Source organism: Lingula anatina, chromosome 3 (genome assembly GCF_051362555.1).
Source record: "Lingula anatina isolate TDL-2025a chromosome 3, LinAna3.0, whole genome shotgun sequence".
Lineage (NCBI taxonomy): Eukaryota > Metazoa > Brachiopoda > Lingulata > Lingulida > Lingulidae > Lingula > Lingula anatina.
In genome coordinates this window covers 24,944,013-24,958,427 of record NC_141769.1, presented here as the reverse complement: position 1 = coordinate 24,958,427, position 14,415 = coordinate 24,944,013, and the positions used below count along the sequence as shown (strand labels likewise).

General features: G+C 35.4%; 1 protein-coding gene across 2 annotated transcripts in view; it reads left to right on the top strand.

The window, feature by feature from the left end:
• The window catches only part of LOC106159289 (protein zer-1 homolog), a 45,580-nt gene that overhangs the window by 19,763 nt on the left and 11,402 nt on the right, over positions 1–14,415 (top strand). For both annotated transcript variants that reach the window (XM_024077563.2, XM_013535517.3), the window contains exon 6: positions 14,093–14,151. In XM_024077563.2, coding sequence (XP_023933331.1) covers positions 14,093–14,151 — 59 coding nt within the window. The remainder of the gene's footprint in view (positions 1–14,092; positions 14,152–14,415) is intronic.

The following is a 14,415-nucleotide window of genomic DNA, read 5'->3' as shown; positions in this document are numbered from 1 at the left end:
TTTTTTTCTTGAGACAGTGAGACAAGCATGTATCTATCATTAGCCATTTTGTGAATGGTTCAGTGCCTCAGACTTCTTGAGTTGTGGGGGTGGGTGTAAGAAGATGTAGGAAATGAGAGAAAGAGTTATGTCAGTCAGGCTTGTATATGTATGCTATACTTAAAAATATCTTCTGTTTATGACAAAGTTTGTTGGACATTAATTGCATGGTTCTGCAGGACAGTTTCTTCTTTATAATACTTTTGATTACGTTTTGTTGAACTTTGAATACATCTAGGTGCTTCAGAAGCTGCTCATTCTTCATTTTCTGTCTCTCAGCTGTAACTCTGCTGTTCTTAGTATCTTTCAGAATTCTACTTCTGTATTCAGTTCTGTAAATTCAATTTCCTGCTTTATATAATTAAAGATGCATATTAAGCTAGTACTAAATATGTCAAAGTATTGCAGGTAAACCTGACCACATGCCAACATGGTGTTCTGAATAGAAATACCGCAAGGTTATATTACATCACCCCCCCCCCCCCTCCCAAAAAAAAATGATATTTACACATAAATTTCCGGAGTACATTTTGTGTTCCTCTACAGTAGTAATAATTTTCATACCTTACAGGGTATTTCATTTCACTTTCTAGGTAACATGAATCTTAATATAAGACTTCTGTCATGCTTCAGTTGTTTGACTGTGTTGCATGTCTACATATATATTACTTATTATCATGTGTTAGAAGAAACACTGGAAGTTACTGCTATTCATGCCATTGAAAAAAAAAAAGATTAATACATAAATAACATCTTAGGCCTATCATACTTTGATCTTTACGTGCTTGATTTATATTTTCATTTTTAGAGTGAGATTATTATTGGGAGTGCGTGTAACTTTTTGCCCTTTTTTCGTGTACTATAATTACGAAATCAATGAATATCTACCAAACACCAGGTTCTGGTTTGACAATATGCGTAGTAATCAATTCATGTCAGGCTGGTTAATTTCATTGTTGCCACGATGACTGGTTAAGAGGTGTATCTTGAAGATACTGATCGGGGGGTATGGCTTTAAGTCATGTTGAAATGTTATGCACAGAAGATATAAAAATAGAAAGCAAAAGCAATGGTAAATAGAAATTTAGCAAAAGTAATGAAAGTAATGGTAAGAAAGAATTACTTAAATTTGTTACACTGTACTTTGTCAATAAATCCTACCAGTACCATTAAAAAAATTATTTTTCATTTTATTGACATTGTTGATTTGAGGTTGTTTTTTGTGTGGATCAATATAATTTGGTTCAAATCAGTTTTTCAAAGAATTTGTGATTGAGTGCTACATGTATTTTCATATTAAACTCATTAATTTTTCCACCCAAACAAGCCAGAGGATCATTTCCTATTTCATTTCCTACAAGATATGATTTGTCAATTTTTGTGTGCCAATGAATTCCAACTGGAATCAGTTTTTCTAAGATTTTTTTTGATAGAGTGCCATATACATATTTACCAAATGAAATTAGTCTATTTTTGCACCCAAGTGTTCCAGTGAATCATTCCCTATTTGATTTCGTACAAGATATGATTTGGAAATTTTCCCTGTGTGTAAACTCCAGCAGGAAATATTAAATAAATGAATATGAGGGTTTAAACATGAAAGATGGAATGAAGCCACTAAACTACCCAGTATTTGATTTTTCAGTCTGTCTTAGTTAATTCGCTTCCTGCCACTGTCTGGTATATTTTAAAATGCCTTTGACTATTTGCAAAATGGGTTCACATTGATAAAAAATCTGGACTAATCACTATAAATGTTGCATTTGAAGTGCAGGTCGACTGTATCTGTCCCTGGTGTAAGAAAGAATTAAGCTTAGACCTGTAGAAGTAGTTGGGTTTTCATTATAAAGTCTGGATAAATACTTTGAAATACCTCAATAAAAAGATTGTCTGGCAGAAAAAAATGAGGTAGATTCACACAAAGTGAAATCTGGTTCAACCACTGTACGTGCCAGGCGCACAGCAAGTGACAGATGTGAACCCATTCAGGGTGCACCTTGTCTGCCCTGTCCATGCTATCTCTCTCTGCCAGAGGGGAGATTTAGATTCAAAGAGCAGGGAGGGGATTTTTTTCATAGAAAGATAAAGCAGGCTTTGCGGCTAACATTTAAACTGCATTAGGTGAGAAATTATATTGAAATTTGAGATCACACACATGTAGTTTTCAGTATGTCCTCTGCACAGAGCAAAATTCAGAATTGATTTTGAAAATATATCTGGATATCAAACTGGAAATGAATGTAACAGGTCAGTTTTACATGTGGGACTTAGACCACATTCAAAGCACATTATAAAAATTTGAAAATATTTAATAATATCCAATGTTGATTGCTTTTCTTCCTTTTTGCTCGTGGTGGACTAGTATGGTATTTAAAAGTTGTTTTCTGTGCTTTTTAGTTTCATTGACCAATCAAGGTTATACCGCCCAGATTTAGTACAGTAAATCAAGCAATTTAAGCCAGCAATTAACTGCCTTAATTGCAGTCCGAGGGATTTGGCAGGAACTTGTGAATTGGCAGTGCCTGAGTAGTTTTGCTAACAATTAATTACCTGTCCTATAATTACCCTTGAGATTTCATAGCATAGTCGCAGTGAAAAAAAGTTTCATGAATTAACCAAAGACATATATGTGAATATCTTGTAAAAAAATCAATCTGTGGCCCTGGTAGAGGGTAGTACCACATGTACTTTCCTGATGAGTGTTGTATCTTACTTGTACCATGGCTGATTTATATGTGGTATGTGCAACACCCGTGGCGTAAGCCAGTTAATTTCTGTTCTTCAACAGGAGATTGCTGTGCTGCTGCGATTACCCTCTGTGTTTTTCACTTCATGTTCTAACACCAGTTATGAAAAAAAAAATTCAGTGCTTCACTTAATTGACACATTTACTTCAAAAGAAACCTATCTGCCGGCTGATTGACGGACAGGATCCTCTTGAGAGTTGCTCTGATGAGTTTTTTTAAAACTGGATTTGTAAGTTTGTAATAATCTACCGCTGACAAGCTTTGGCACTTCCTTGGCTAATTATACCTACAGTGTTACATAAGTATTTTTTTTTTTTTTGTCCAGAAATGAAATTTCATTCTTGATCCATAACTCTGATGTCACCTTAAATGGCACATGAAAGTAGACAAATATAAGGCTTAGACCCCATTCCCATACCTAGATCAATCTAGCTGGATCGGTCTATCTTCAAGGGGATTCTTGCTAAATTATATTCATCTTAAGAGGCTTAGATATCTGGTAAGCCTACTGAAGCTGCTTAATGATAGTTAATAACCCCCTTACATCAAAGTATAATTAAACTTATTATGTAGTTTAATGTAATTGTTAATTGGAGTTTACCTGGTAGAAGTTGGGTATGTTATTTACAGATCACGAAGATTTTCATTTTATACTTAGTATAAATATGATAATAAAGTTATCTCATGTCATCTTAAGTGTCTGTAATGATGATTTCTTCACTTTTCTAACTCTTCTCTATGAATGGCCCATATTTATGTTGGAAATTATTGATTTATCAAATTTGAAATCTTGACTCAATTTATGATTTAATTGATGCAGTTTAATATATTCAGTAGACTTAATACTTTGGGTTCACTTTTCTCTTACTGCTATTTTATCATTGTTGGTTGAAATAAAGAAAACTGATGCTTATTTACACCTTCAGGGTTAATACTAAATCATTTTACCATATCTGGTGAATTAGGTGTTTTCTTGTTAACAAATAATTGCTAACAGGGTTTTTTTTAACTACTTTAAGTGAACAGGTCTCAGATAGCAATGGAAAAAATGCGTTTGCTTTCAATTCTTACCTTGACTGATAAATGACCAGTGGCATGGTGTCTTTATTAAATGTGAAGAAATGTTGGCATTTTCCCCAGGAGCCAAATATCCCATTAAATTAACCTATGTGCTCTTGACCAGACGTAGATTTATTGATTATTTCTGGAAGTTTGAAGTGCTTGCTTACAGATTTTACATTAATTTTGCAGCTGGGATTTCCACAGCTAATAAAGAACCATTCAGAACAATCTTTATTGCATTTACCTATGTATATATCGCACACATAGCTGTCATACAAGCAACAGACTAATGTCACTGTTTTGATTCGTTTTCCTTGATTGTTTTAAGCACCCTGGCTATTTTCTTTGAATGACTTTATAGTCGGATATAAAATACATATATCATTCCATGAACTGCCAGGAGATGACGATTTATATGATATAATGGTTAACTTTGTGATTGTGATCTGGTTTATGCTTTTTGTTTTCTATATATGCAATACAATTGTTTTATACAGAAATAACCAAAGTGGCAGCACAAGTGAACTGACTTGTATAACTGTAACACGGTGCTTTATCCAAATTTAAGCTCAAGTCCCTTTTAAATTGATAGTCTACTTTTGAGATACAGTAGTTGTAGCAGTTCACTTTGAGAGATTAACATTTTAATAGCTTGGATATTACAAAATGTCACCTAATTGAAGCCTCCACTTAAGCATACCACTGGAGATAAAAGACCTTAAGATTGAGGTGAGATTTCTGTTTTGATGGGATTAAGATGAAGACAGCTAAAAAGAAGCAGGAGTGTTTTAGTATAATTGAAATTGATTACTTTTTTTCACTCAAATAGTGTTAATGGCATTTCTAATTAAGCCTTAACAAAGTAGAAGCCCCCACACAATGGTATCGTAATAGCTTTTACGTTAATGAATTGCAGAGTGGTTTTTTCTTAATTGGATATACATAATATCCTACATGTGAAATAAGACTGGACATACATAATATCTTTCATGTGAAATAAGACATCTTTTAAAGAATGTGCCACATTTCCAACTTCATTTAAGAATGATCGTGCTCAAAATTTATAATAGGCATACATAGATGTTGATTGCAGATTTTTTGGGCAGGGGCAGCTCCTCCCTCATTGAATTACTGCAAGAAGAACCATCCAAGATGGCACCAAGTTTCGTGTCTTAGGGACCATTCCCAGACCCTATCGTACTAACTGTGGATCGATCCATCTCCAAGGGGGTTTCTTGCTAAATTGCTTTCAGCTTAAGCGATTCTGATGTCTGGCACGCTTACTGAAGCTGTTAAGGGGTAATTAATTATGATCGTTTAGCAGTTTCAGTAGGCGTGCCAGACATAAAAGCTGCTTAAGCTGAAAGCAATTTAGTGAGAAACCCCTTGGAGATAGATCAATCCAGTTAGATCGATCTAGGTATGGGAACCCAGTCTTAGCATAAAACTAATGGGTTTTGCAAGATTTAGAGCATAGTAGGACCTGAAACTATGACAGGGTAATGATTATGTTGTGGTAGAGGATTAAAGTTGACAATTTTTTCCATGGATATTTGGAAATTTTCATAGAGAGTTTCTTGCTTTCTTGTAAGTTCTGTTGAATTAGTCAGTTGCTCAACACTGTGGATTCACTTGTTTTATATTGCTAAGGATTTATTCATGGCACATAACTTTCAATCATCTTTATCCCTGAAAGGCAGATTTCTTACACATTTTCTCGTTTCATATGATGCCACACAAAACTGACATTATTTTTTTTTAATATGTTCACATTATAATTAAATGTCCAGCAACAGCCTAGCTGTCTATTTTTACTCAACAATATTATCTCTACTATATATTTTCTCTTTTTCACTTGGAGTATTTCTGTATTATCAGCATCTTTCCAATCTAATTGTTATAATTAAACATTCCCATGTACTGTCAGTTGATTGTTTTGTCTTGATACTCATAATAATAATAAGAAATCATACATTTGATACATTTGTTTGGTCACATTACATTTAACTACATTTAACATAAAAGATAATGATTATGGATGATTACTGTTAACAAAGAGTGTTACTGTCCTTTTACCAGCTTTGCTGTCTAATTTTGCTTTGGCTTTATAGTGGTTAATTACACGGCTCTACGATTAAGGAGATAAATCATAATTTGATGGATGGCTGAGAGTTAGATGATTGATAAAAGAAATTGATCCCCATTGCATTCAGTGATGAATTATACCCTGGATGGTCGCATTAAGAAATAAATCATTTACTGGCAGGGTTTTTTTTTTCTTTCTGGAAAGTTTTTTATGGCTTAAGTTTACACATAAACATATAGGGGGAGGGTAAATGATAACTTCAATTTAGAAAATAGAGGAATGTGTTTTTATAGGCAAAATGGGTCAAAGAGACCATTTCTGGTGAGAAATTAGAAATATTAATAATGTTGGTAATTAAAGCAATAATAACTCTTCCTTTGAGATTCAAAAATCCGCACGAAATACATTGTAAACAACGCATGGAAATATATTCTATTGTATTTTACCACTAAAACGGCCGTTATTGTAGGAAAACTAAAATCTGTGCTTGTCAATAGGGCTTTCGATCCCTTTTTTCCGGTCGACAAGTGCATTCGTTGCTAATGACGTAATGGTGTCGAGCGGATTCTCGCGTTCATTCGAGACCAAAATAACATGGCGGGCAACCCTCAGACGTAAGTTGCGAGTTTTTGTACAGTGCGTCGGATAACGAAAAGCCCAGAATGGCACACATTGTAGATATAAATGCATTTTTAACAAAAAGACGAATATATCTCATGAATCTTATATAGTGTTGTTGTTGTCTGCTTTTCCCGCGGTTTTAAGTAGGTCACCAGTGACTTTGCAAATTCAGAGAGAGCTCCGTCAGTTAAAATCTCTTAAGAGATTTTAACAAAAAACCGTACGTTTAGGAAAAAAACCCTGGATTAACTTTGAATGCAGGAATGGGGTCGTTGGCCATTGGTAAGTACGGGAAAATTGCCGTTTTTTCCAGGAAAATCCAATTTTTGGCCAAAACGAAGAGTTATTATGACTTTAAATCCACCAGAACAAAAGGAGTATTGATCTACAACACAAGCATTCTCTGTAATGTTTAAATTGAACTCTTACATGATAAAGAATACTTGTGATGTAATTGCTACATGATATTATGTTATAACTTATATCATAAGCATTCTGTATCATGTTTAAATAGAACTCTTTCACCCTCATATGCCATCCAACACTTTTTTCTGTACTCCATTGACAGTGTTGGGCCGGCACTGTTCTTTTCACAGCAAGGCTTGCCATTCTTGGAGATTTATTTTTTAGTCGTTGGATACTTCTTTGGCAAATGCTTTATTTGTTAGCCTCAGTTTGTGGCAGAGAATCTTCCTTGGCTTCGTATATATACAATTAAAACATAGATATATCATCCATCAAGGGTTCATGCCGACTTGAAAACTGCTTGATTCTTTTCATGTTTCATGGTAGCTTATAAACTGTATTTCAGCATCAGCATGTAAAGATATGAAGATAATAAATCTTTTTTTTTTTGGTGTGTGTACTTATAAATGACATTAAGATCCTTCGTTCATATTCAAGAATTCCTTATAAAGTACTTGCATTTTCAGTTTAGAGCCTCAAAAGTCATTGGGGCCATTCAGAATATGCCGCATTGCCATCGGGTTGAGCCATGGCTCTACAAAGCCACAACCTAAATATGGCAGACGTACATGAAAGGAAAACCGCCTAATCTTTTAATAGTCTCCCCGCCTTTCACACGCCTCCCCATGCATCGTCCCTGTGGGGATACAGTCATTAAATCTCGGCTCCATTGGGACGACACATGGGGAGGCATGTGAGAAGCAGAGAGACTATTAAAAGATTAGGCCGTTTTCCTTTCATGTATATCTGCCATATTTAGGTCGTAGCTTTGTAGAGCCATGGTTCAACTCGATGTGAATGCGGCCATAGAGGATCCAAGTACTAACTAATCCGCTGTATAAATTTGGCTGACCACACTACAAAAGCGATGCTGCTAATTCCATGATGGCCCCCACCCATGTCGTCGCTGCATGGGCCTAGCAATTAAACCTCCGAGCTAAGATTTAATCTATTTAATGGCACATGTGGAGGCGGGGAGACCATCGGGAATCAACAGCACTGCTTTTGACATGTGGTCGATCATATTTAGTCGGCAGGTCAGTTAGTACTCGGATCATCTACTCTGAATGGTTCCTTTGAAAACTCTTGAATTTGTTCTTGGCTTGCTGTATGAACTGTGCATGTACTACTAATTATAAATATTTACCCTTTAATACATAGTACATTCTTGTCATTTACATCCAGCAGAAGTTGGCAGATCTTATTTCTAGTTTGTACTGATGTGGATAGTTCAGTGTCTCAGTCCTGTTCTTGAAGCTAGGTTTCCTTTGGTCAAACTCCGTAGTGAATCATTATCACACATGGTAACCATCCTAGCTATGATTTTACTCTTTCACTTCGAAATGTAGTGATCTGAGTTCTTATATTTGAAATGGATTATATAACCTTCCAAAAACATGAGAAAAGACATAGTTGTAGTACACACTATATTTGGCACTTGAGATTGTCAATAATAAAAATTATGGTAGACTGTTTTTTTTTCTGACAAGTCTTCATTTTACTGACTACATAATTGTTTTTAATAAAAATTGTTGTCATATTCATGCTCAACATCAAATTATGTCTCAGAAAATATCTGTTAATCATATTTGAGATTAATCATAGGCTGTAATAAATTCAGTGTTTGGAATAGTTTGGGAGTGGCTGAAGTTTGCATTCAATGTGTATTATGTCTTAATAGCAGGATTTCTTTAATTAAGTAATTATTCTCTTTTATGATTTATTTATTCATTTATTTTTATTTATTGATGCAGTTAAACATGCATACCTCATTCACTTGAAATGAAGGAATCAATAATCTTTAAATAAATTGCTGGGGAGAGCATATTTTTAGACCTATTCCCAAGTTACGTGTAATTTAAATCCCTGGCATCTTTATGACAACAATTTTTTTGTTGCCAAAGAATGTTGTGACTCTATCCTGTTTATAGCTTCCTCTATGGTCACGGCAACAAGAAGATCTCTTCTGTTCTAACAGTTACATGGAAAATGTGGATAGGAGATTTATTGCAGCAGTAACCTTTTGATGAATTGACATTTAAGATATCGCCACTGTGCTTGAGGGAGAAGATTAGTGTAGCATTTGAGTGTGGTCCAATACACAGAAACTCCACCCTGCAGTTTTAGTGTTAGCACGTTTAGATCGCATTCACAACAAGTTGAGCCATGGCTTTACAAATCCTGGAACGAAATATGGCAGATGTACATGAAAGAAAAGCCGCCTAATCTTTTAATAGTCTCTCCGCCTCTCACACGCCTCCCCATGTGTCGTCCCAATGGAGTCGAGATTTAATGACTGTCCCCCCGCAGGGACGACGCATGGGAAGGCGTGTGAGAGGGGGAGAGACTATTAAAAGATTAGGCGGTTTTTCTTTCATGTACGTCCGCCATATTTAGTTCCAGGATTTGTAAAGCCATGGCTCAACTCGTTGTGAATGCGATCTTAGAATATCTAGTCTTCTAACAGACCAAGCAATGTTTTGTATATATGGTTCGCTGATCGCTAATGTAAGATGGCCTTGGCCAGTTACTGATCACTTCATGGACTCTGGCTAAACACAAACATTAATATATGTACCTTTGTCAAACTCGGGGGTGGATCCAGAGACATTTTCTGACAGTCTTCCAAATTGTCTGTATTGATTGGACCTTCATTTTTGACCGTCTTCCGACAGAAAAAAATTAGATACCTGTCAATGTAAACTTGAAAATCTGACCGTCTTCTGGAAGACCCAGAAGACCCCCTAAATCCGACCCTGAAACTCATTGCATTTCAGAAGCACACAGTCTAATACATGTATATCCATCGATTTTCGTCAATCCAATGTTTTTAGAAAGCTTTACTGAAATCTTATTAATGTGTCAAGTTTTATGATATTTAACGTTGTCAAGTATGACACTGATATGCACCAAGCAATGCATACATAAGCAACAGGTTATAATGGTATGTCTACAACCAAGTCAAGGTACTGTTGTCAGTGGTTTAATTCCTTGTGTTGGCCAATCTCTGGGAGCTGGGCTGTGATAGCCAAGGGGGGGGGGGGGGGGAGGTAGAGGGAGTGATTTCACAAATTTCAAAACTACTCCAGCTAGTACAGGTCAAACAGGGTAGTACTGGGTTTTGAATGAAAATGACAGCAAATTGAAGGAACTGCATGCTTGCTGCACTTAAATGAAGATCCCATGAGGTGAAGCTTTGGCACTTTCAGCAGGGGGATAATATATGATTTTGTTTGTAACGTTCAAAAGAATCAATATAAAACAATGCAAAGCAATCCATCAGTGTGATCGTTTTTTGATAATTTGTTGGTCTTTTGGGTGTTTAGATATTTTCTGTGGTTTTGTTATACGCTATGTGATTATTGTACCACCAGCGTAGGCGCTGGCGGTACACATGGCTTTAGTCCCGACCCGCATGTTCCGCCGGCTCCTGCGGCTCCGCCGGCTCCTCTGGCTCCGCCGCCATCTCACCGTTACCGCTTCTCCTCCTAGACGGTAAGGGCCTCAATACCCATCTCTTGGATTTAGGTCACCTATAATCTCAACTCGTTCCACGTAAAATTTGGGCTTTGTCGGTGCTGGGGTCTAGGTGTGGCACTCATTGCAATACACCCTTGTCCAAAAATGGCAAAATTAAATGCTAATTATCTACCCTACGGAAGGAATTATGGGAAAAATTTCTACAGACGGCTATCCAAAAGTCATATGTGGAGATTTCAAATATGCCCTTGGATTTGACCTTTGACCTTTATTTCAAGGTCAAACGAGCCAAAATTTTCAAAAAAAAGAATTTTTTTTCAAAAAAAAAATTATTTGCGCTGATATTCAGAAACTACACAGACCTAACCTATAATATTATTGGAAGGTGCTACCCTTCGGGTCATCTTTCATCTCTGTGAATTTGGGGTCAACCGCTGCATTTTCCCAGGAGTAGCGGCCATAATATAACGAAACTGAAAACTGTCTCTAATTCAGGAACCGTTAATGCTAGAGACCCATTCTTTTTTGCATTTTGTAGAGCATGTAAAGCCCAACACTGGAGGTGGTCTCCGTTTTTATGTATTCCATACGGTTTTCGAGTTATGCTGTATCAAAAAGTACATTGTGGTGGTGAAAGCAAAATGTGCAATACGGTAATGGATAACAAATTTTGAACTTCGGGAAAATAAAACTTAAGGCTTAGCGAGGCAGACAACTTCTGGTCAAAAATGACATTATTTCATGAAATTTGAACATCTGGAACTTCTGAGCACCTCCCATTTCAAGAATAGTGACCAAAATGACCTTTTTTTTATTTTAATTAATTTTTTCTGTAGGAAATTTATGGCACATTAAGGTAACTCCAAAATTATAACATTTAGTCCCTTATATCTCCAAAACTGGCAGAGATAGGTCCATAGTTACTATTGAAGTTGAATAGGAAGTCATATACTGGCAATCTTACTGTGACCTTGAAATTGACCTTTGACCTACTTTACACCATAAACTGAACTTTGCAACTTTTTTAATGCTTATACTTTCAAAACTGGCAAAGCTACGCCCATGGTTACTATTGAATTTGAATAGAAAGTCATTAGAGGCAATTTACTATGACCTTACAATTGACCTTTGACCTACTTTTCACCATTAACTGAACTTTGCAAATGTCCGTTCCCTTTTATCTTCAAAACTGGCAGAGATAGGTCTATAGTTACTATCGAAGTTGAATAGGAAGTTTTATACTGGTAATTTTACTGTGACCTTGAAATTGACCTTTGACCTACTTTTTATGATGAACTGCTTTTTCCTTTTTTTCTGGCTTTTAAATCTGCAAAATTGGCAAAGAAATGCCCATGGTTACTATTGAACTTGAATAGAAATTTATATACAATGATATTGAAATTTACCTTTGACCTACTTTTTCACCATGAACTGAGGTTTGTATATTTTCTTGCCCCTCATATCTTCAAAACTAGGAGAGATGTGCTCGGTGTTGCCCCTAGGTTTTCTCTTTTGTCAGCATATATGCACCACTGACAACACATTTCAAGGAAAACCAATAGGCTTTTTGTCTAGAGAATCACATGAGTGATCAATGGTAGGAAAATGCAGGTCAATTCGAAAATCTGCTTGATTGTACCATTTTTAGTTATATTTTTTGCATATTTTGAGAACTCTTGTTGATTGCATTTTATAGAGCTTGTCAAGCACAAGACTGGTGATAGTATCCCTTTTTTTGGGGGGGGGGTTCCATACGAATGCGCTTACTCCAGCTGGTGGTACAATATTCGGAGGCGGTATTGCCTCTCTGATCCTCTAGTTTTAGAGGTGTTTATGCACTGACTTTCTACATTGTGATCTTTCTACTCATGTCTTCCAAATTCCTTAGAATGTCTTTGGATATAGTGACTATTAGTCTAGGTACAGTAAATTGTTGGTTTAAGTGAGCAAAAGTGGCTCCTCCTGCAATCATTTTATTGTGGACAATTTTAAGATTTATGAAAGAACACCCTTCAGCCATGTTAATCAATCTGACGGCCCTATCTGTTGGTGTCTCATGCTCAAATGACCCATATTTGACTCCGGCTGGTCATCACTCTGTGGGACCATTACTGGCCCATGGCCACTTGTCCTCCTATAGCTACTGGGAAGCCACCAATGGTCCAATTCAATGAAATGCATCCCAATTCAATGAATTGCATCTTGCCAGCCAATCTCAGAATTGTCCAGCACAGTGCATGATTTGCATCGAAAGCCACGGATGTTCAATTTATAGCATGATTTCATTGCATCTAGACTGTAATTAATAAATAAATCATAATGCTGTTTTATGGCCAAGTTATATTTCTGAAACTCCTTATCTTTTTAATTATAATCAAGTTATATATCATAGTTTAGTAAAATCATTTAGGTGGCCGAGTTATAATCATAGTGAGGTTCACAGCAAATGTATCTTAATTGACTTCAATATTTCTGACTACAGGATTCACTTTTGATAAATATATATATATTTTATTATTACTTTTTTAATTTAATTTTTTATTTTTTTGCTTTATCTTGTATATAGTATATATACCCAAGGACTGTGTGTTTTATCAAGAAGAGTTTGGTCAGTCGCAGTGCTATCTGGATGGCTCCGGCTGTTTATATTAGGACAGTTGAGATCTCTGCCAGAGCAGTAAATGTATGAGTTAGTTAGTCTGTCAAGTGAATAGATATACTGATCTCTTGAAAACGAAACACGACATTATGATACTAATATGGTGAGTTAAGACAAGGATTGATTTGCCCTGGAAACGTGCATGGAATATTCATATGAGGCAACCAGATTACATAAAGGGCAATTGAATTGTTCTGTAATCTGGTTTTGTAATTATACAATACGGAAGCTATTGAAAGTTGATGGAATATCTTAATATAAGCATTAGGGAAAAATTGTGATATGCAAACATACTCCTAGAGGTTTAATTACATTATGTGAACTTGCAAATGAATGGCTCTCCATGATCTTAGTCCTGTATTATTTATGTGCAATCCAGGGAATTAAAATATCGGATAGAATTTTCTCTTTTCAAATGCAACAAGGTGTACAAATTGTTACTACATCTGACATTTACAGCCAATTGATATGCTGTGCCAAGATCGGAACATGTCACACTTGTCTGCACATTTTGGTTCTCAAATCAGCCATTTAGTATAGACACCCATGTGTTCGTGAGGAAAATAATGATGAAAGGAAAGGGTTTACTATGAAAATGATAATTTCAAAAAAATGATGTAATCTTTTTATCAGTTTTCCCATTTTAATTTTAATACCACCTGATGGCAGTTTAAAAAACTTCTGAAGTTTAATTTTTTTTAACAGTTACCATTCTTTTGCTTTATTGAAAATCAATAATTGAGTTCAGTTAGCATTTAACTTCTGTCACTTGGTCACATCTAGGAGTAAGATATTATGAATATTGCCAGACTGCTTAAATGCAGTATATTTTTTTTTGTAGTTCTCTTTTTCCAATTTACTATCAATTTTTTTTCACTGTGATTATGTGTACTCTTGGCATTATTTAAAATGTGCCATTTACCTGTATTTTAGGCAATATTGGATGCAATGGAGAGACAGCCCCATGACAGGAGCATACAGATCTCAGGAAGGTGTGGAAAGCAATTTTTTTTTTTAATTTGGCTAATATATTTTGAAGTGAATATTATATAAATTTTATTTAAAAAAATAATTATATATAAGAATGCTTAATTAAGTCACTTGTTACTTGAAACAAACTTGCCATCAGTGTATGTTATTTTATGATAATATTGATTTAAAGGTTTGCTTTTTTTTTTTTTTTTTTTTTTTTTTGTGAATCACGAACCTCATTCCACCTTCTCCAATAAACAAAGGTAGAAAAAGAATTAAGAACA